Consider the following 22,280-nt stretch of genomic DNA (forward strand, 5'->3'; position numbering starts at 1 on the left):
CTTTCCAATCATGTGACAATCACAATCACACCTCCCCTCTTTCAATGTCTGTGACATTTACCTCTTACACTCTGCTTTTCCATGGTGCTCTTCATGATGTTCTAGGTAGTCACTCACCTAGAGCCAGACATCCTGGAATGTGAAGTCAAGTGGGCCTTAGGAAGCATTACCTCAAGCAAAGCTAGTGGAAGTGATGGAATTCCAGCTGAGAGATTCAAAATCCTAAAAGATGATGCTTTTAAAGTGCTAAATGTGCTGTCAATATGACAGCAAATCTGGAAAACTTATCAGTGGCCATGGGACTGGAAAAGGTCAGATTCCAACCCCAAAGACGGGCAATGTCAAAGAATGTTTAAACTACTGTACAACTGCACTCATTTCATATGCTAGCAAGGTTATGCTCAAAATCCTTCAAGCTAGGTTTCAGCAGTATGTGAACCAAGAACTTCCAGATGTACAAGCTGGGCTTCAAAGAGACAGAGGAACCAGAGATCAAATTGCCAACATTTGCTGGATCCTGGTGAAAGCAAGAGAATTCCAGAAAAACATCTACTTCAGCTTCACTGACAATGCTAAAGCCTTTGACTGTGTGGATCACAACAAATTGTGGAAAATTCTTAGAGATGGAAAACCAGACCACCCTACCTGTCTCCTGAGAAATCTATACATGGGTCAAGCAGTAACAGCTGGAACCGGACATGGAACACTGACTTGTTCAAAATTGGGAAAAAAGTAAGACAAGGCTGTGTGTTGTCACTCTGTTTATTTAACTTCTATGCAGAGTACATTATGCAAAATGTCAGGCTGGATGAATCTCAAGCTGGAATCAAGACTGTCAGCAGAAATATCAACAGCCTCAGATATGCAGATGATACCACTCTAATGGCAGAAAGTGAAGAGGAACTCAAGAGCCTCTTGACAAGGATAAAATAGGAGAGTGAAAAAACTGGCTTGAAACTCAACATTCAGAAAACTAAGATAATGGCATCTGGTCCCATTCAGTTCAGTTCAGTTCAGTTCAGTCACTCAGTCGTGTCCGACTGTTTGTGACCCCATGGCAAATAGAAGAGGAAAAAGTGGAAGCAGAGATAGATTTTATTTTCTTGGATCCAAAATCACTGTGGACCATGACTGTAGCCAGGAAATTAAAAGACACTTGCTCCTTGGAAGGAAACCTATGACAAACCTCTTAAGTTTATTAAAAAGCAGAGATATCACATCAATAACAAAGGTCCATATATTCAAAGCTATGATTTTTCCAGTAGTCAGGTATGGATGTGAGACTTGGATCATAAAGAAGGCTGAGCACTATAGAATTGATGCTTTCTAACTGTGGTGCTGGAGAAGATTCTTGAGAGTCCCTTGGACAGCAAGGAGACCAAAGCAGTCAATTCCCAAAGGAAATCAACCCTGAATATTCATTAGAAGGACAGATGCTAAAGCTGAAGCTCGAATCCTTTGGCCACCTGATGTGAAGAACTGACTCACTGGAAAAGACCCTGATGCTGGGAAAGACAGACAGCAGGAGGAGAAGGAGGTGACAGGATGTGATGGTTGTACAGCATCACTGACTCAATGGACATGAATTTGAGCAAACTTCAGGAGATAGTGAAGGACAGAGAACTCTTCTGTCCACTGGGTCAAAAAGAGTCAGAAACGACTTAGCCACTAGAAAACACCTTCACTATAGAGCTGAAACATCTTTCAGTCAGACCTCAAATTCTGATGTAGCCTCTTCAACAAAAACCTACTGCCTTCCAACCTGTTTCACCTCCCCCTATTGTCACTGAAAAGATTTTCATTTATTTCCCAGTCTTGTCCCTCAATACCTCTCATGTGTTTTTTATTCGCATCTTTCTTCATATAGATTATGAACAGAAGCATCATTTTCTCATCCTGTGTCATCCTCCTCCACCACTGAACTGCTCAGCTCAGATACCATTTCATCTATCATTTCAGCAAGACACTCATATTCTTGTCTCCTTTGGCAATTTTCCTCACCATTATTTCCATCTTACCAATTCCTTGAGTAATAAAAGTATATCAGGTTGGAGTCAATTAAATTTGGGCTTGAACTGTCTCATCACTTAAAGAGTTCCATGAATCTCTGGGCCATTAAAAATGACGGAAATAACATTTACTGATAAGTGGTATTTAGTCAGAAGGTATTATTCAAAAATATAAAGAAACTCAAAGTGGTGCAGGGTGAAACTGAAGGGATGGCTCAAAGTTTGCCTGGGTTTCCTCACCTCGAAAATGATTCTAATAATGCAGTATTGTTATGAGGGTGAAATGAGATAAATCATCATCCATGCAATGAACACCGAGTGGCAGCATAATTCAGGCCTTGGGATGAACGAACACTCTTCTCAGAAGTGAAAGACTTCTCACTGGGAGAGAATATCCCTAAATTGATCTTTCATTCTATCAAGCTACCACTCCTCTTTCATTTCTAAACTTATTAATAGAAAAGTCTACACCCACTACCTCTACATTCTTCCCACCTCTTAATTTCACATAATCAGGCTTCTGTCCTAACCACTCCAAATTAAACCATTCAATGAAAAAAGTTCTTTAACAACTGAATTGCTGCTCTTTCCTCCCTTGATTTCCATGACACAGTAATCTCCCTAATTATTCTCAAGCTTTAAAACTATTCATTTATCCATCTCGTTCACAATCACTTCTTTCAACTCCAAACTTTGTCCAAAGAGCTTTTCTTAAAACTCTTCTATTCATGGATGGAATTTCATACACGATCATGGCTTCAAGTCACCATAACAACAATGGCAACAACCACGAGGATAACCAAAACCTAAGGAGCGCTTGCTATGTGTCAGACATTCTTTAAAGCACTTCATATGTATTAACTCATTTAATCTTCACACTCGCCCTATGAGGCGGACACGCAATTATTATCCCTATGTTACTGGTGAAAAAAATTGAGACACAGAAACCGTTGAGCAGATAACTCAAAGCATAAGCTTAAACTCTCTTAAGTTCGAAGTCCATATTTCTCTTTGTTTGACACTAGTATCTTAGATGTTCAAAGTTAAAAGTTTATTATCTTCTCAAAGAAAAATAAGAAAACTCAGAGTGCCATTTTGAACTTTGTTTTATACCACCCTTTCTGCCTCCTAGGGAGGTCAGCCTGAGGAGTACACACACGTGTGCTGAGAAGGGCCCCAGACCTGGTTTAATACCCTGCAGCCACCACCTTGAAATTCTTAATAATTTTAAACACAGGGTCCTGCATTTTCATCTTGTACTGGGTTATGTAGCTGGTCCTGCTCTTAAGCTCAGAATGCACCCACAGGCTTATTTTTATGCGAAAATTAAGTCCAATTGGTACCTGATGGCTCAGACAGTAAAGAATCAGCCTGCAGTGTGAAGAGACCCCGGTACCACCCCAGGGTTGGAAAGATCTCCTGGAGAAGGAAATAGCAACCTACTCCAGAATTCTTGCATAGAAATCCCACGGACAGAGGAGCCTGGTGGGCTACAGTCCATGAGGCTGCAAAGAGTCAGACACAGCTGAGCAACTAACACTTTCACTTTCACTTTCACTTATATTTATAAAGTATCCGTTCCTGCCCTTAATACCATTACCTCTAACAAGTTGTTACTCAGCTATTGGTTCTGCTCTCTTGAGCTTCCCCAATCTCTATTTCAGGTGCAGTTTGATGGTGCACCTGATTACTAGCAACAGGAAATCCATGATTTGTCTATGTAGAAAGGGAATGCAGAGTATCACATTATTATATGTGATGGAGTTCAAATAAACTATTTGATGATTTTAAATAGTGATATCTAATTTTGACAGTTTCATAAAATTTGAAAAGTAAATATCATTATGTATATATGTATGTATGATATTTACAAGCCTATAATGGACTTTCACTTACTAAATGTTCTATCTTGAAAATAGTGATTCATTACATTGTTATTCAAACAGGGATTGAAATTAATTTACTAGCAAGTGTTGTCCACATGAAATTTTTGAAAGTACCAATGTTGAAAAAAAAAAAAAGAAAGTACCAATGTTGGACATCTACAAATACTAATTAGAAACATCCTGTTACCTATGCTTCACAATTTTCCAAGTTTTTTCAAAGACTACAAAAACAATCAAAATATTTTCTCTAATGAGTCAGCTAGCCAACTCAAGGGGAAAATGCCCTCATCAGTCTCTTTCCTAACTGCCAGCCAAGTCAACTGCAACTAAGAAAAACTTTCCAGAAAAAAAATGAATGTACAGCTAAAAAGAAGATACCATAGTCCGGGACTAACACTGAGATATATCCTAATAAAGTAGATTCCAAGAAAATGAATCCTTTGGGCATCCAGATAAAAATACCGAACCATTTAAAAATGAGAAAAGAATTAAATTGGTCTCAGGCTGTTCCACTAAAACATTCAGTACTACAAAACAGTGAAATGCCTAAAAGGTTTTCAAAGAAAAGAAAACAAAACCCCAATACTTTGCAATCAACCAAACTGTTTTTTCAAGTGTCCAAATACAGAGACAACAACAAAATTTTCAGGAAATGAATCTTTTTTTAAAAGAAACAGACAACTAAAAAATAAATGGAAAAGCTGTAGCAAAAGAACTTGCAGTGATGACTGTAGGAAGAAGATGAAAACGACTTATTAAGTATGGTTATAGAATTGAATGTAAATATTTTAAAACTTGTCAATGTAGAATTAATTTATTTAACAAAGTTGGTTAGAAAATAGGTAAAAATAGGAAGATGGCATGAATACTTCAATTTTCTCATCTTTTATAGCCATGAGTCCAAAGATAGTTTTAAATCTAATAGTAATAATATTAACATTTACTGACTGTATACTATGTGCCAGGCATTGTATAGAGTACATGGCATTATCTCATAAAATTCTTCATAATTATCTCATAAAATTATCTCATAAAATTCTTCATAATAACCCTCAGTGAAAAGCCATTTATTATCTTCATATTATAGATAATGTAACGGAGACTTTAAAAAACTTGTTCAGAATACATTAGTCTATAGATGGTGAAGCCAGGTTCAAATACAGATATCCTGATTCCAGGGGCCATACACATTAGAATATGTTATACATTTAAAGTTATAAAACTAAAGACCATATAATCTGCTTTAACTGAGTGATAAAGGGAAGAGAGAAGATATAAAGAAGTGAAAATACACTAATTTCACCAAAAGTATGCATAATATGCTAATATATGTGAAGGGGAAAAAAGGAATACCTGGGTAATATATTTGTCATATTCATGGAAAACTGTACTTAATTCCTTGGCAACACATTAGGAATCTCACCAAGTTGCTTTTAATCCCTACATAGACCTACACAGTCTCAAAATATTATAATTTATTTACTTAGGATCTATTGATAAGGATTGTATTGTCAGCACAGACTAAATTAACCTGTAGTAACAACCTCAAAATTACATAAGCTGGAAAAAGAAAGCGTTCAATTTTTATTCATGCTTCATACGTGTTATAGATCAGGAGGGGGCCTCTGCTCAGCACAGCCACTCTGGGAGTTGTGCTAAGTGAGCAACCACCAGCTCAGATATCACAGGTCACAGTACCTGAGAGAGTATTCTATAAGATGCCTCACCAGCAATCAAATGCTTGGTCCAGAAATCACAAATGAAACCTCTACTTACAACTCCTTGGCCAAAACCATTACATGATTCAATCCAACTACAAAAGCACCAATAAATACAATCCCAGAATCACCAGAAGGGGGCAAACAACACTAATGATTACCATGTAAGCATTTAGTTTGCTGCCACATTCTTCTTACTACAAATAATGCCACAATAAATATTCTTGTTAAAAACCTTTGTGCACATATACACGTGCATCTATATTATAAATTCTTAGAGTTGGATAGCTGGTCAGAAAACATGTCCATTTTAATGTAGATGAGTATTATTAAATTTCCTCCAACAAGGTTTTTGTTCTGTTTTGTTTTTAATTTACATTTATTTAATAATGATTGTGGGCTTCCTTGGCAGCTCAGACTGTAAAGAATCTGCCTGCAATGTGGGAGACCCAGGTTTGAGCTCTGGGTGGGTAAGATTCCCTGGAGAAGGGAATGGCTCCCCACTCCAGTATTCTTCCCTGATTGAGAATCTATGCCAGATTCATTTTTACTTTTAAATCTCATCCACATGAGATTTGATTCTTTAAATGAGTAATGTAAATACACAGCTCCCTTTGCTTTCTCCAGATGGCCAGAGAATTAGTTGATTCAATACAAGTTACTGAGCAATCTATTTTCCCTTGTGGTGGTTGGGAAATATCATACATGAATTGAAAATCTGCATTTGAGTCTATCTCCTAAATCACCATTATGTGATACGGATCTATCTCTAGTGCCAATGTCACATCAGTATAATCACTAAAGTTTTATAATACATTTGATAAACTCTTAATACTAGAGTTAAGCCATATTAATTATTTTCTTTCTCTAAATTATCTTGATTATTCATGTAATTATTTAATTAATTTTCTCAAAATTTTACATTAGCTTACCTAGTTCCAGAAAATACCATTGTTATTTTTATAAGGATTCATAAATGCAGATAAATTTCCATTTTTTTTAAATTAGTAATCTTATCAAAACAGAGGGTATATATGTTCCTATGTTTAACTCTTCCTTTGTACTCCCAGTTGAGTTTCAGAGTCTTCTTTGGAGTAGTTCTATAAACTTTTATTTGCCTTACTCCTATGTAATTTCTCTTTGTTTTTGTTATTGCTGTTGCTTTCACAAATCAGCTCTTGCTTTTGCTATATATTAATCACGATTGAAATCAGTATCTTCAGTATTTAAACTGAGTACATGTTGCTTTAAGGTTTTTGAGAAGCGCACACGCTCTTTGACTTGTGTACGTTTAATGAGAGGATTGGTCTGACTTCGTAAGTTTCTGGACAAGGCAACAGCAATGCCACTGCATACAAAGCACAGATGTGACCAAAATGCTGAGATGTGACCAAATGCGATTTTCTACTGTGTTCTCCAGAGACAATACTGGGTAAATAGATCTCTCCGGAACAGATTACTGAAAGTTTTCATGTGTAGAAAAAGCTAAAAGATCAAGCATAAATGGAATGTTAATATTTCAGACAGGTTTAACTTCAGTCTGAATGTTGCTGGATTTATGTACACCTCCAGACATTGATTCACTTTAATAAATACTTTTAATAATCTTTGCATTGTAAACCTTAGTTGAATCTCAAATTCTATCTTATTTGGAAGTTAGCTACCCAAGAAGAGGCTTATTTTTAATGGCAATTCATTTTACTGCATCAACAGTATTTGGATCTAAAATCTCTGATGTCTTGTAACATTTATTCAGAGCGACACATGCAATTAGGGGATTTTAGAACTAAAAATGTATATATATTCATCTTTTAGAGCATTTTTTTTCTCAAGCACGGAAAAGAATTAGGGGAATTACACAGGGGAGGTTTTTAAAAATAAAACAATACCACTTCTGCTTCCCCATGACCTTAATTCCTTGCCCACAAATGGCAATCACTATTTAGTGAGATGCTATGTCATTACCCAAGTGTGGCTTGGAAAATAAAGAAAGGGGTAGGGAGGTTCTCGGATTTCCCTGGTGACTCCCAGCAGTAAAGAGTCCACCTGCAATGCAGGAGACCCTGGTTTGATCCCTGGGTTAAGAAGATCCCCTGGAGAAGGAAGTGGCAACCCACTCCAGTATTTTTGCCTGGAGAACCCCAAGGAGAGAGTAGTTTAGTGGGCTATAGTACATAGGGTCACAAAGAGTCGGACACAACTCAGTGACTAACAGGGAGGTTCTCAACCACTTCTCCTGGGATTATATAGCAAAAGAAAGTAAGACCTAGGAGCACAATGATTTTCTTGGCATCACAGTACTGATGGCAGTTAAGTACAATCCTTCTCCCTTGCCTGGCAACTCCTTCCCACTCTATCACACCTGTGTTCAATAATGTTAGGAAAGAAGACATAACCAGAATCAAAGTTACCAAAAGGCTTTTCTGGTACCACTTGCTTTTCACCAACACACATCATGAATAAAGTTAACTATTCTTTCCTCTAGTACTAAGCTTCTCCGTTGGCTCAGTCAGCAGAGTCTGCCTGCAATGCAGGAGACCCAGGTTCAATCCCTGGGTTGGAAAGATCCCCTGCAGAAGGAAATGGCAACCCACTCCTGTATTCCTACCTGGCAAATCCCATAGACAGAGGAGCCTGGTAAGCTACAGTCCATGGGGTCCCAAGAGTCAGACACAATTTACCGTACCTAAAGTACTGTTCATAAAACTAGCGCAGCTCATAAGAGCTAATACCAAACAACTTAAGTGTTTTTTTATATTTTATGCATAGCTGTTACTTCCCCAGCCAGATTATGAGATCCATTACAGAAGGATACAAAGCATATTCATTTTTGTCCTCCCAGCGCCTAACACAGTTCCTTCCACATTCTTATTTTCACCAAGTATTTCTAGAATTAAATTCAACCCAAAGCTATCTTCAAGAATCATATTAAAGTCTGAGTAAAAATGACTCAAATATATCATAGACAATTACATTATCAAGTTCAGTTTAAAATGAATGTCTGAAGATCTCTCTGCAGGTTCTTCTATTTGATTCATGACATTTTTCAAAGTACACTAAATCAAAAGGAATTATGTCCATTAATTACTTTGACTACTCTTTTCCTTTCATAAAAACATTAACCTACTCTTTACATCTTTACTTTTATATCTTTTATAAAGAACCAATTCATCTTATGTTAAACTTCCAAACCATCTTAATTCCATCAACACCTTTTTCATTGCACAACATATTTTCTTCTCTTTTTTTTCAGACTCTGTATGATTATTAATTTATTAATTATAGCATATCATTGCAAATGTACATAGTTATGTGCATGCTCAGTTGCTAAGTCATGTCCAACTCTTTGCGACTCCATAGACTGTAGCCCGCCAGGCTCCTCTGTCCATGGGATTTTCACAGCAAGAACACTGAAGTGGGTTACCATTTCCTTCTCCAGGGAATCTTCCCAACCCAGGTATCAAACACGTGTCTCCTCCATCTCCTGCATCACAGGCAGATTCTTAACTGCTGAGCAGCAGGAAACCCAGTGTTTGTAAATGCCCAGTACTAGGAAGAAACAATGAACACTGAGCTATTTCACAGGTTATCTCTAAGGAGTACAATACAAAAAAGCACAGGGAATAAAAAAAAACTTCAATGTTGCTCCCTGTGTGTCTTCATGGACTGAACCTTTCAGCATGGGACCAGAAAAGAAAGACCAGGAGGACAGAAAGAGAAAATAGCAGCCACGGCTCCTGACATCACTCATGAGGTTAAGGTGAACATCCAGAGTTCTCTCTCTGACTGAACTGACTCAAATGGATTTATCAAAAGAGCCTGTCAAAATCTGCAATTGACCGTGCACTTCTCTCAGCTGGCATGGCATCTCTTCTTCTTACATCCCTACTGTCATCTTATGTTTCTAAACAGATAACTTCTTACTATCATAGTAAACAGAACATGGGAAACTTAAGCTAATAAAAGCCCCATACATCCCCAAATTTCTAGTTAAGAGTATAAAGGCAGAATCTCATATTATACATACCCTGTTCAAAGCTGCCAGGACCAATTTGTGAATATCATTCCTGAAACACTGCTTTTCAATCATATTTAGCTTATGCTGATATTCAGTATCTTCCCTGTATTCTTCTGGGATGCCTAAATGCAAAATAAATACAAATCATTTTCTCATAAAAGATTTAGGCTGAATAGAATGTCATTTATTAGGAATGATTATAATTAACCCAACAATACATATACATGTTGTACCTTTTTCTAATCCATGGTTCTTTATCAAAGAAATAACTCTAAAGTTTAAGAAATTTTTAAAAATTGTTCATCACTGAATATAAAATAAATACACTATATATGGATGTTTACTGAATTTAAAGTAGCAAGAAGTTACTATGGTGGAGCAATTTTCTGGAACCAACAATCTCTTTTTTGTGTATTAACAAACAGTCTGTACTCATCATAAGAAGCTAGATTTTTATGCAATGGTGGATGATTTGAAAAAAGTTCAAAGTTATTTGGACTATAACATAAAAAGGTCAGATATGAAAGGTAGACATAAAAGAGTAGCTGGAATAACAGTGGAAAATTCATCATTGTGATGGTAAAGAACATGTAGTTTTATCAAAAGTCCTCTAAGGCTGTACAAAAGTATTAAGTAACTTAAAGAAAATATACTTTATTAAGCTACATTGTAGCTGAACTATCCCCAAATGGTTGAAAAACAGGAAGTCAAAAAATATTGAACATATACAGAACATATAATAGAACATGTAAGTAAAATAATTGTGAATGATGTTTCTAAAACCTATGACTATAGAAATAATTATTAATAAGCAATACCTTATAATCTTTCATTTCAGTAATTTGTATTAATAAACATTATAAGTTGGCTGCATATAAGTTTTCATTTACTTAACAAAAATTTGAATGCCAACAGTACATGCAAAGGATTTTGCCACATGCTGAGAATACCACAAAGAATTTGACAGGCGTGATTTTCACCCTTCCACCCTCATTTTAAAATTTATTCAAACAGGTCCTGACATTCACTACAGCTGTATGACCCTGAACAAGCCACTTAAACTCTAGTGTCTCATTTTCAGTGACCAAGACCACATTAATTTCTAAAGCTGCCTATTATATCACAAGCAGATGTGACCATTAAAAGCAGTCCTGTTGAAATGTAAAAACTTCATGCCAAATGTAAGAAGTCTTACTGAATGTCTTTCTTACATTAAGACCAAATGAACATTTCCAAAATTTCATCTCTGGTCTTTGGCATATCACTTGAGGTTCTACTATCCAGAATTGATATAATTTCCTTACCAGATGATAGTTCTTTAAACTGTTAGAACTGCAAACTTTTTGAAGAGGGGACCTATAACCTAATCATCTCCAGATTACCAAGAGTTCCAAGCATAGCCCTTTAGCTATAACAGCTGTTCAATATCCACCTGTTGCACAAATGCGTCTTTACAAAGTACCCATTCTAATTCAGGCTGGTGCTGGTGCTGATGCTAAGTTGCTTCAGTCGTGTCTGACTCTCTGTGACCCCCAAGGACTGTAGTCTGCCAGGCTCTGCTGTCCATAGTACTCTCGAGGCAAGAAAACTGGAGTGCGTTGCCATGCCCTCCTCCAGGAGATCTTCCCGACCCAGGGATCGAACCCACGTCTCTTAAGTCTCCTGCACTGGCAGGCGGGTTCTTTACACTAGCACCACCTGGAAAGCCCCTAATTCAGGCTGCCTGGGTGGAAACCTTGCTCCGTTATATAAGCCATGACCTTAAAATCTTTGTATCATGTCTCAGTTTCATCATCGGTAAAATGGGGTGGGGGGAGTAGAATCTGACTGATGGGTTGCTATAAAAATTTTTAAAGTTTATATGAAGTACTTTGAATAATGCCTTACACATTTGTTATTAACGAAATATAAATGAATGGGTTTTAATAGTTTCATAACCTCTTGAATTATCTCCTCTGCAAAGTAAACAAATTCAGTTTCTCTGACTGTTTGGCTTTATATTCATAATCATGTTCCTCTATACACTTCCCAATATGCATATGGCCTTTCCTAAAGAATTTTGCACTGTTTCCCCTAGAATTGAACAAGGCAAGAAGGAACAAGTCAAATGATATTTTATTAAATATCATTTAATAAATTAATTATTTAATTATTTAATTATTTAATTATCATTAAATAGGTCTTTAGTGTTATTCTTTTAAAGCACAGGCTCAATCACTTCAATAAGTTATTGTTATAAAAAAGGAGGAAGTGAACAGTACCAGATTGAAAACAATTTAAGTGACATAATACTAGATGCAACACGTGCTCCTGAATTAGATATTAAATTATACAAATTTGCTATAATGCACATCTGTTACAATTAATAGTTTGAATATGGTTTAGTTAATAATTGTATACATGTACATCTAAACATCTTATAAGTACTACTTCAACTTAACACGTCAAAACCATAATCATATTCAACCTCAAAACTACTGGGGTACTGATATAGTTACTCACTGACATACGGAATCATATGCTATAGGATGGTATGCGCTCAGCTGCTTCAGTCGGGTCCGACTCTGTGCGACCCTATGGACTATAGCCCGCCAGGCTCCTCTGTCCATGAGATTCTCCAGGCAAGAAGACTAAAGTGGATTGCCACATCCTCTTCTAGGGGATCTTCCCCATCCCTAACTACAGGGTGGTATAGTATGGCATAATTACAGCATGATAGAATATGGTTATTTGTGTGGCGTGCTATTGGTAATACAGTTATGTTACCACAGAGTGAAGTAGATGATTAAGCCTTTACCTAATAGAGAAATGTATTTATATATTGATATGCTTATAAGGTATGTCTATTAATATACATATTTTCATATATAAAGTATCACCATGAATTTATAATATTATTTTCAAGGGCACCTGTTTAATATACCTAAAAACATTATAGAACTATGATTTATCATTTAAATACATCATTTCATACATCTAAATTATTACTATCAATGTCACTTCAGGATCATCTCAGAACAATAAAACAAAAGAAATTCTATATTCAAAACTTACTTTTTAATTAAAAGAGTATTATTTTATTAACAGACAATTCTGAATGTCTTTTGGCTATCTTTAAAACTCAAATGTACTCTCAGAAGAATAAGGTTGACATCTTTAAAGACAATCAAAAGGATTTTATTTGCTTTTTACAACCTATAAAATTTTTTAAAACTCTCAATAATATCCAAGCAAAATTATGTCTGTTAAATTATATCTCAAAAGTTGTTTGACAATTTGAATGGGACATGATTCAATTCAAAATTTACTGAATTTTTGTCCAAGTTTCCAGGGGATTTAAAAAAAAAAAATGACTAAAGAAAGCCCTTTCCTTGAAAAATTCTATACTCTTATACTCAGAAATATAAATGCCAATATTACAACAGAAAATTGTAGGTTTAGGAAGATTTCATTTTAAAAGGACCAAAAAAATGAACTTCAAAAGTACTGGGACTCTCACAGAGCAAAATAATAATAACCCTGATATTCAGGAGTCAGAAAATCACACCAAAGGTGCCTCCTAATCACCTCCCACACCCATCCTCTCCTTCTTTCTTGGCTGGGCTCCCATTATGTCTCATCTGGCCATCACAGCCTCCAGCCTAGTCTCCTTGCAGGAGGCTCTCCCCTGCCAATCATGCTCCACACCATACTACTACTGTTATAAATGGCAGCTTTAGTTATGATACTGCAACTTTCAAACACCTTTAATAAAGTTTTTGAATTGACTTGCATTAAAAAAAAACCACAAACTGCTCAGCCTTCTGTTCAAGGCCCTTCCCTCTCAGCTTCTGCCATCCTTCCACATTCACCCCCAGGCACTGCCCTCCTCAACACCAGGCTCCACTCATCCCAGACCATGTGTTCTTTCTCTTTCTGCTTGAAATGTCCCTCCTGGCCTTTTTACCAGGTCAGCCTTACTCACCCATCAACTGCAAACATCACAATTTCTCACATACTCTTTTGAATAAACTATTTGTGCTTCCATCAATATTTTCATAGACTTTTATAATATGAAAGTGAAAGTTGCTCAGTCATGTCCAACTCTCTATGACCCCATGGACTGTAGCCTGCCAGACTCCTCTGCCCATGGGATTCTGCAGGCAAAAATACTGGAGTGGGTTGCCATGCCCTTCTCCAGAGGATCTTCCCAACCCAGGGATTGAACCCAGGTCTCCCTCATTGCAGGTGGATTCTTTACCATCTCAGCAACCAGAGAAGCCCCTTAACAGGCTCTCTCAATTGTCTGGTAATTAGCTATCTGTTTCTCTACCTCTAAGCTCCTATAAGTAGTACAATCCTGTCTTTTTTCACCCATTTTTTCAGACCTTTGCAGTCATCACAATGTATAGAACATAAGAGGCAATTAAGAAATACATGCTAAAGGAATGGAGGAGCAGGTGTTTTAAATGGGTTTAGAGGACAAATAAAGTCATAACAAATGTAAGCAGGATGTAAATGGGGTACAATGGACACTATTGTAGTTAATGAGTAAAAGCCACATGGTTATATTTGAGAAAAATGCATTCAACCACAGGGTAAAGAGGGACTGGAAAGAGGCAAGAGAGGAAGTGTGAAAATTAGTTAGCTATTATTATAATTGAGACAGAAAACAAACAAAAAACTTGAACTCAGCAATGTCAACAGAAATACAAAAGAAATAGCAGAGATGACACTATCGTTGGAGTTGAAGCACCACACTACATTGCAATTATTTTTCTGTAAATAAACTATTGATGCGTCTTACTAAATTTTCATGTAAATTTATCTGACTCTTCTATCTCATCATTTTCCCGCTAGTTTTATTATTGGGCTACTGCAAAGATTTGAATTTGGTTGGCAGAAACTAGTCCTTTAATTTTTGCCTGGAAAGTTGGTAGTTCATGAAAAGTCAAAGAATTCATTTACAATAACAGCTCTTCCCACAGTCAATTTATGTAACTTACCTGGAACTATAAAATGTAACAGAGCTCGAAGTGCTTCCAGCTGCACCGATAATGATGTCTCATGACTTTTCATGACTGTTATTATTTTGGGGACCACGGCTGCCATTGTATCCAGGGAAGTGCTACTGGAGATATAATATTGAAATGCTTATTAAAAGTCCAACCTGACTCCAATACAAACACCGATTTGAAACATGTACAAGAAAACAGGACTATTTTATCAGAAAAGGCTATGTGAACTCAGTAACATGAGCAAACACAATTTAAATTCTTATTCGGTCAAACTTTGACCTCAAGAAGTTAGATTTCACAGGAAATTGGGAAGTCTTTTACTTTAGTTTTCCAGAACTAACAACCTCCTTTTGATCTGTACAGGGTCATTGGCAACAACCCCTGGAAAGAAGGTATTATTTGCATTTTCTAGGTAGAGAGTTTAGGCTGACAAAGGTTAAACATCAAGGTCCTTTCACTGGAACACGACAGAGTCAGGGCTGGAATGCAAACTCTGACCGCCAAGTTCAGAGAGCTGTTTACAGCATAACTACCGGCCCTTTCCTGATTAATACCCCAGGACTTCTTGTATTATGGTAGTCTTAATTAGCTTTATTTGCACTAAAGTGTTGGTTTCTCTAAGCCATTTTAGCAGTTATTTAACACACACACAAATGTATGTTAATCTACACATAAACGTAGATTTCAGTAGGTCCTACCAAATTTAATAGAGGCAGCCCTTGCTTTTACATGGTACCATATTGACTAAACATCTGCATATCACTTTGCATGGGTCTATGGTTACTGACATATAGTCCCTCTTTACCATCTGAAAGTCCCAGTTTATACACATCCCCTCTTTGCAGCCTCTCTCCTTTGGTTACCCTAGCTTGATTCACCAATACCCTACGATTTTACACATCCTTGTCATTGACTTATCACACTATATTGTAATTATCTGCTTACAAATGAGATTTTTAGGGGCAGGCACGCTGTCATAGTTAACTCTGAACACCCAGTACTGGAAATTTATGCATTTTACATATGAGGAAACAGCCAGAAAGATTAATTGGCCAGCATCTACAACATCTTAAAATGTCCATTATTCCACTGTGTTTTTCCCTCCTTATAAAGGTTCACACACTGACAGGACCATAAACAATCACAATTTTACATAAACTTTTCATTTAAATGTCAAGAGCAACATTTAGAAAAGAGAGATATTGTTTAAAGTTATGACATGTAAACATAAATAGATAAGCTGGACTTACATTGAATTATTACATTTACATTACTTTAAAACAATGTATCTTTACATTAAAAACAAGGTAATGCTATTCATTCTAAGTCTGTAAACATGTTACATACAGTTTATCATGCTACATGCATTTCACTTAGTCATATTGGAAAGTGAAAGTGTTAGTCATTCAGTCATTTCTAACTCTCTGAGACCCCAGGCTCCTCTGTCCATGGGACTCTCTAGGCAAGAATACTGGAGTAGGTAACCATTCTCTTCTCCAGAGGATCTTCCCAATCCAGGGATCAAACCCGGGTCTCCTGACTAGGAGGCAGATGTTTTACCATCTGAGCCACCAGGGAAGCCCTACTAATATTTAATACCTGTTAGTAAAAACAGTTATGTTTTATTGAGGGCTTAAAATGTACCATTTTCCTAAGTCTTTTGTTCAAACTTATTTAATCCTTACATTATAAGCCAAAAACTTACGAATTTGTTATTATTATTCCTCATCACCAATGAGAATTCTGAAGTTTAGAGATCAAACAGCTGACTCAAATTAGTGGGAAAACCAGGACTCAAGATCAGTTTTTACTGCAACATCTGTGGCATTTGACACAGGACAGTTTTCTAATGCTGTTTTTCTGTTTGAAATTTATTTGGACTATGTCAAAGTTACCTCGCATTCTTTGATCTAATAAAGTACAAAAATGTGCTGAGCACATCCTTCGGGAGGCGATAACTCTCTGTATTATTTTTTAGTCTTTTAAACAAATTTTAGATAGATTCCACTTCCCTTCCCTCCCCACCTCACCACTACTTGCCATTCTATCCCAAACCTGCATTATCCACCCCCAGATAAATGATATGGTCTCCCTGGGCCACAAACTAGACATGTAATCTTAACATCCCTGGGATTGAAATAAAAGTGATAAATGCTTCCCCAGGTAAGGAATGAGAGCAGGAAGAAAAGACAAAGCTAATTCTAATGAATGAATATTGATAAATATTAGTTTTTGTGAGAAAGCAACAATTAGAAGCCATATCCTAATTTTATATCTTCCACATAACAAAATTTTAAAAACTATTTAAGGTTATGTGCTATATAAGCACCATTTTTCAAAACACAGTCAATACCAATCATAAAGCACAAAAGCAAATTTTCAACATATTTCTATATATAAATAAAATAAGTCTATGTATTACTGACATGAGATTATGCTGCAAAATGTTTCCATCTTCAAATGCCTTGTTTTTATTCTTACAATTATGCTCAAAATATTGATATTCTACCTGGTCCAATATTATATATCCTACATAAATTCATAAATATTTATTACCTTTCTTCGAAAAGATGATTTAGCATTTTACAGCCACTTTCAGCCACTTCAGGAGAATGCATATGCTTCTGCATTAACTCCAATACATTCAGATATATTCCTTTTGACAACAGGATCTTTCTAAAATTAACTACAAGATTTTTTAAATGTTACTTGAATAAATGAAAGGACATTGTCATAATCTTGCAATAAGACACATACTATTAAAGATAATCAAAGTTCATCAGAATGTATATACAACTATACATCAATTTATATTTCAGTGACAACTTAAATATCATTAATTTTTTTTCTTTAAAATATATACTATTTCCAATTTTTTCATATTTATTAACCACTTGAGGTTTTAGTGTGAAAGTTTCATTCACAGAGGAAACTAGGGGAATCTGATTACCATCCATGTGAAAAGAATATTTTTGAAGAAATACATTTTTACATAATGCCCTCAAACATAAGAATGAAAACTAAATTTCATTCTAATTATAAAACAACTTCACAAAATAACTGAAATGATGTAGAGCAGAGGCTCACTGGTGACCTGGGAATAAGTTAGAGATGAGTGACGATCCTGTCAGCCCTTGAGGGATGGAGGAAGTACAGCTGAAACCAGGCTGGGTTGCCCTCAGCCTTCTCCGCTTACTCCAGTGGACCATGCAAACACTATCATTTCTATCTGTGCTATGATACACAAAGTTATGAACAGCACTAATAAAAAACATATAAAACATAACCACATATTTTCACAAAATAATAACAAAGCTTAAGAAACACATAGATTGCTTTACAATTGATTTCACATTATGTGTGGAAAATGATGACGAAATAATTTTCCTCTTCATAATAAACTTTCTTCAGTAAATGCAAATCCAGTGTCTTAAAAGTATCCATAATACCTTAAAGTTTCCATATAAATACCACTTATCTTGACGCCTCTATATAAATATCAATTCCAACATTATAAACTATATTTCAACACTGAAGGTGGCAGGAATGAAACTGAGAGAGCTTTAAATACTATTTTTTTTTAAATTAGTTATGCATCCAAAATTGAGAATAAAAGAAAAAATCAGACAAAACTCGTAAGTAGAAGTAATATATGTATTCTAAATTACTGACAAAATCTGAAAACTCATACTCTTTCAAAATCTGAAAAATCATCAAAACACGGTAACAAGTTGGTTATTCAAGTGTTAGTGAGGATGTGGATAAAAGGTAATGAAAACTGGTACAGTTGCTATGGAAAACAGTATAGAGATCCCTTAAAAAACTATGAACAGAACTACCACATGATCCAGGTATCCCTCTTCTGGACATTTATATTTAAAAAAACATGAAAATACCACTAATTTGAAAAGATAAATGTACTCCTATGTTCTTCATAGTATCATTTATAATATCCAAGATACAGAAACAACCTAAGTACCCATTAACCAATGAATGCATAAAGAAGGTACGATACACATATATGGTACAATACTACTCAGTCATGAAAAAAGATGAAACCTTGTCATTTGCACCAACATGGATAGACCCTGATGGTATTATGCTAAATGAAATCAGTCAGATGATGAAAGATAAAGACTGTATGATTTCACTCACATGTAGAATATAAAAAACAAAATAAATGAACAAACCAATCAAAAACAGAGTAGCAGTTACCAGAGGAGAAAGGGGTAGGGGAGGGTGAAGTGTCTAAAGGGGATGAATGGTATGGTGATAAACGGAAACTAAATTTTTGGTAGTGAGCACACTGCAGTGTATACGTAAGTAGAAATAAAATGTTGTATACATAAAACTTATTGTAAACAAATGCTAATCCAATAAAAAATTTTACTGATTTTCAATTAATTAAAAAAAGAATAATTTGATTATTTTGCTCAGTCAAATCAGAAGCTTTAATAGGTCCTCCTAAAATAGCTAAATTCTAATTAAGGAAATATTTTAAATCATAGAAGTTATTCTAGATCAGCAGTTCCCACACTTCAGAGTACACAAGAATTCTCTCAGTGACTTGTTAAAACAGATTGCTGAGTTTCAACTACACAGTTTATGATTCATTGGGTCTATAATGGGGCCCTAGAACTTACGTTTTTAAAAAGTTCCTAAATGATGTTGCTGGTCCAGAGACCACACTTTAACAATCACTGTCTTGGACATTAACCCAATTTGAGATTTGAAAATTAAGAACAGAAATTACATCATACAGTATACCTTGGAGAAAAAATTACAGCATGGAGTCACTTTAGAGTTTATAGAACATTTTACACATCTAATTTACCAGCTCTCTACACAATACTCATGACCTCTTCTACACCATTTTAGCAATAAATTATCTGCTATAAAAGACCAATAACTAAAAGCAACTTCCTTCAGGCCTTCACTTCAATAGTCACCTTCTTTCCTCACTGCCTAGTCACAATTTCGTCACCTGTGAACACTAACATATATACTCTTTCTTTGCTTCATATTTTGTTTGGCTTCACATTCTTTGTGATACAGTCAAGGTCCACATATCATATATATCAATTAGCCTTTTTACTTATCTTTCCCACTAGAGTATAAGCTTCATGAACCTGGGATTTCTATTTATCTTATATACCTCAGGTGTCTAAGGTTCAATAAATACTAATTTTATTAACTAATTAATTAAATGGATAAAATGTCACACAAGATGTTTGAACCTTGACCTGGGAACTACCATGACAAAACCCAGTTTTGCTGGCCACCAAACCAATCATTTTCCTATAAAACTATACCTAGCCCTTCATATGTAATGTTCCCAAGTGTCTTTCAATGGAGACTGGTGAATGAGCTGCTTAAGTTCTTACTATTCTCATAAGGGAGAACTCCAAGGACTATTCAAAGGGATCTGAAGAAAGTTAACATGGCAGGGAACCAAGAACAAAGAAGTATGAAATCAGAAAGACCAGATAATTGAGTCTGAACAAAGAAATCAAGGCTAACTTCAAATGTAACCAATCCTGAGGCACCACAGTAACAATCAGCCCAGGGAGTGATCAAGATTGCACAGAAGATTCTTCTCAGGGAAGACCCTGAACTCACTTCCTCCCATGAGCACACCAAAATTATAACTACTTACAGTGCAACGATCTATGAAAATGATCTGAAAACTAGCAGAAAAGATATTCCACAAGTAAAGATATAAAGAAGGAACTACATGAGATGACAGGAAGGATGGGGAATGTGATATAGTGAAGACCCACACTACCAGATAAGCAACCAATAAACAAGAGGATAATCACAGAGGTTATTTACAGAAGTTCTCCCCATGAATCAAGGGGTCCAAGCACCTCATTAATCTCTCAAACCTGGAGGTACTGGGCTTGAGCCGCTAGAACATCTGGCTTTAAAAGCCAGCAGGGCTTGCACAAGGAGAGAGCAAGAGGACTATAGGAATCAGAGACTTCACTCTTAAAGAGCCCATGCAAAGTCTTATGCACTTGGAAACCCAGCATACAATAAGTTTAAAAGAGTCTGGATCAGACCCACTTGCTGATCTTGGAGAGTCTCTCAGGGAGACAGAAGGCAACTGGGACCCCCTTGGGAGAGTCTCTCTCCAGAAGATGCTGCTGACAGCCATTTGAGGTAGCATATTTTACCACGAGGACACTGGTACTGGCAAGTGCAATTTTGGAGTTCTGCATCTATCCAATTAGCACTAGGAATCAGCTGCACTTACCAGCAGGTAGGCACCAGAACTGAAAATCCCCAGGGCCCATAGTCAGCTGCCCTGGGACTCCCAGGCTCACAGCCAGCCACCCAGGATCCTTACACTACCAACCAGCATGTTAACTCCGACTCCAAAACCCTGTGTCTGCAGTTAACTGCCCCAAGACCTCCCAGACCTTAAGTCAGCCATGACAAGACACAGCCCCACTTACCCGCGGGATGGAACCAGTTCCAGAAACCCCTAGACTGTGCAGTCAGCCATACTACGACCCAGTCTTGAGCACCAACGACCAGCAGCGTCTACACAAGGAGGTGTAGGCAGCTAACCCACCAGAAATGGGCCCTCCCTACGTCAGCACCACAACACTCAGAGGCCCACCCAGACCATGCAGAGGGTACCACTAGATCACAAGGCTCTGTTAACCAGAAAGGACTGTACTGTACAGACACTTCTCCAAGATTAGGAAACATGATCAATCTGACTAAATACACAAACAAAAACAATAATTACGCAAAATGAGGCAACACAGGAATATGTTCCAAATGAAGGAAAAAGATAAAATCTCAGAAGAAGAATTAAGCCAAGTGGAGATAAGCAATCTACCAGACATTAGTTCAAGGTAATGATCATAAAGATCCTCAACAAACTCAGGAGAAGAATGATGAATATAGTGAGTTTACCAAAAAGCTAGAAAATATAAAGAAGAATGAAACAGAGTTGAAACAGGATACAAAACTGAAATGAAATGAAAATTAATACAAAGAATCAACAGTAGATTAAATGATATAGAGGAACAGATTAGTGAACTAGAAAACAGTGTGCTGAAAATCACACAAGCTGAACAAACAGAGGAAAAATAAATTTTAAAATATGAGAATTCTCAGACAACATCAAGCATACTAACATTTTCATATAGAGATCCAAAAAGGAAAAGAGAGAGAATGGTAGACAAATTATTTGAAGTGATAATAGCTGAAAAATTCCGTAAACTTGGAAAGGAATAGATATCCAGGTCCAAGAAATACAAAGTCAAATACAAGATCAATAGAGACAGAGAGATCCATAAAAAGACACATTGTAATTAAAATGACAAAACTTGAAGATTAAGAGAGAACATTAAAGCAAAAGAGAAGCAACAGTTACATACAAAGGTACTCCCGTAAATCTGTCAGCTGACTTTTCCAGATAAATTCTGCAGAATACCAGGGAATAGTGGGATCCATTCAAAATGCTGAAAGGAAAAAATAATCTATCCAGTAAGGTTATCATTCATTTGAAGGAGGGATAAGAGTTTTAAGACAAGCAAAACCTAAAAAGAGTTCAGCACCACTAAACTAGCTATAAAAAAAAATGTTGGAGAGACTTCTCTAAGTGGGAAAAAAGAAGACCACAACTAGTAAACAAA

The 22,280-nt window shown here is 36.2% G+C and overlaps 1 protein-coding gene across 4 annotated transcripts in view; it reads right to left on the bottom strand.

Moving 5' to 3' along the window:
* LRRK2 (leucine rich repeat kinase 2) overlaps positions 1–22,280 on the bottom strand; it is a 193,534-nt gene that overhangs the window by 135,249 nt on the left and 36,005 nt on the right. For 3 of the 4 annotated variants that reach the window (XM_061129863.1, XM_061129850.1, XM_061129873.1), the window contains exons 12-14: positions 17,185–17,314; positions 14,617–14,741; positions 9,641–9,753 (exon numbers count right to left, since the gene is read on the bottom strand). In XM_061129863.1, the coding sequence (XP_060985846.1) occupies positions 9,641–9,753; positions 14,617–14,741; positions 17,185–17,314 (368 nt within the window). The remainder of the gene's footprint in view (positions 1–9,640; positions 9,754–14,616; positions 14,742–17,184; positions 17,315–22,280) is intronic. The other variant, XM_061129857.1, reaches the window with a different exon arrangement.

Source organism: Dama dama, chromosome 3 (assembly GCF_033118175.1).
Source record: "Dama dama isolate Ldn47 chromosome 3, ASM3311817v1, whole genome shotgun sequence".
Classification (NCBI taxonomy): domain Eukaryota; kingdom Metazoa; phylum Chordata; class Mammalia; order Artiodactyla; family Cervidae; genus Dama; species Dama dama.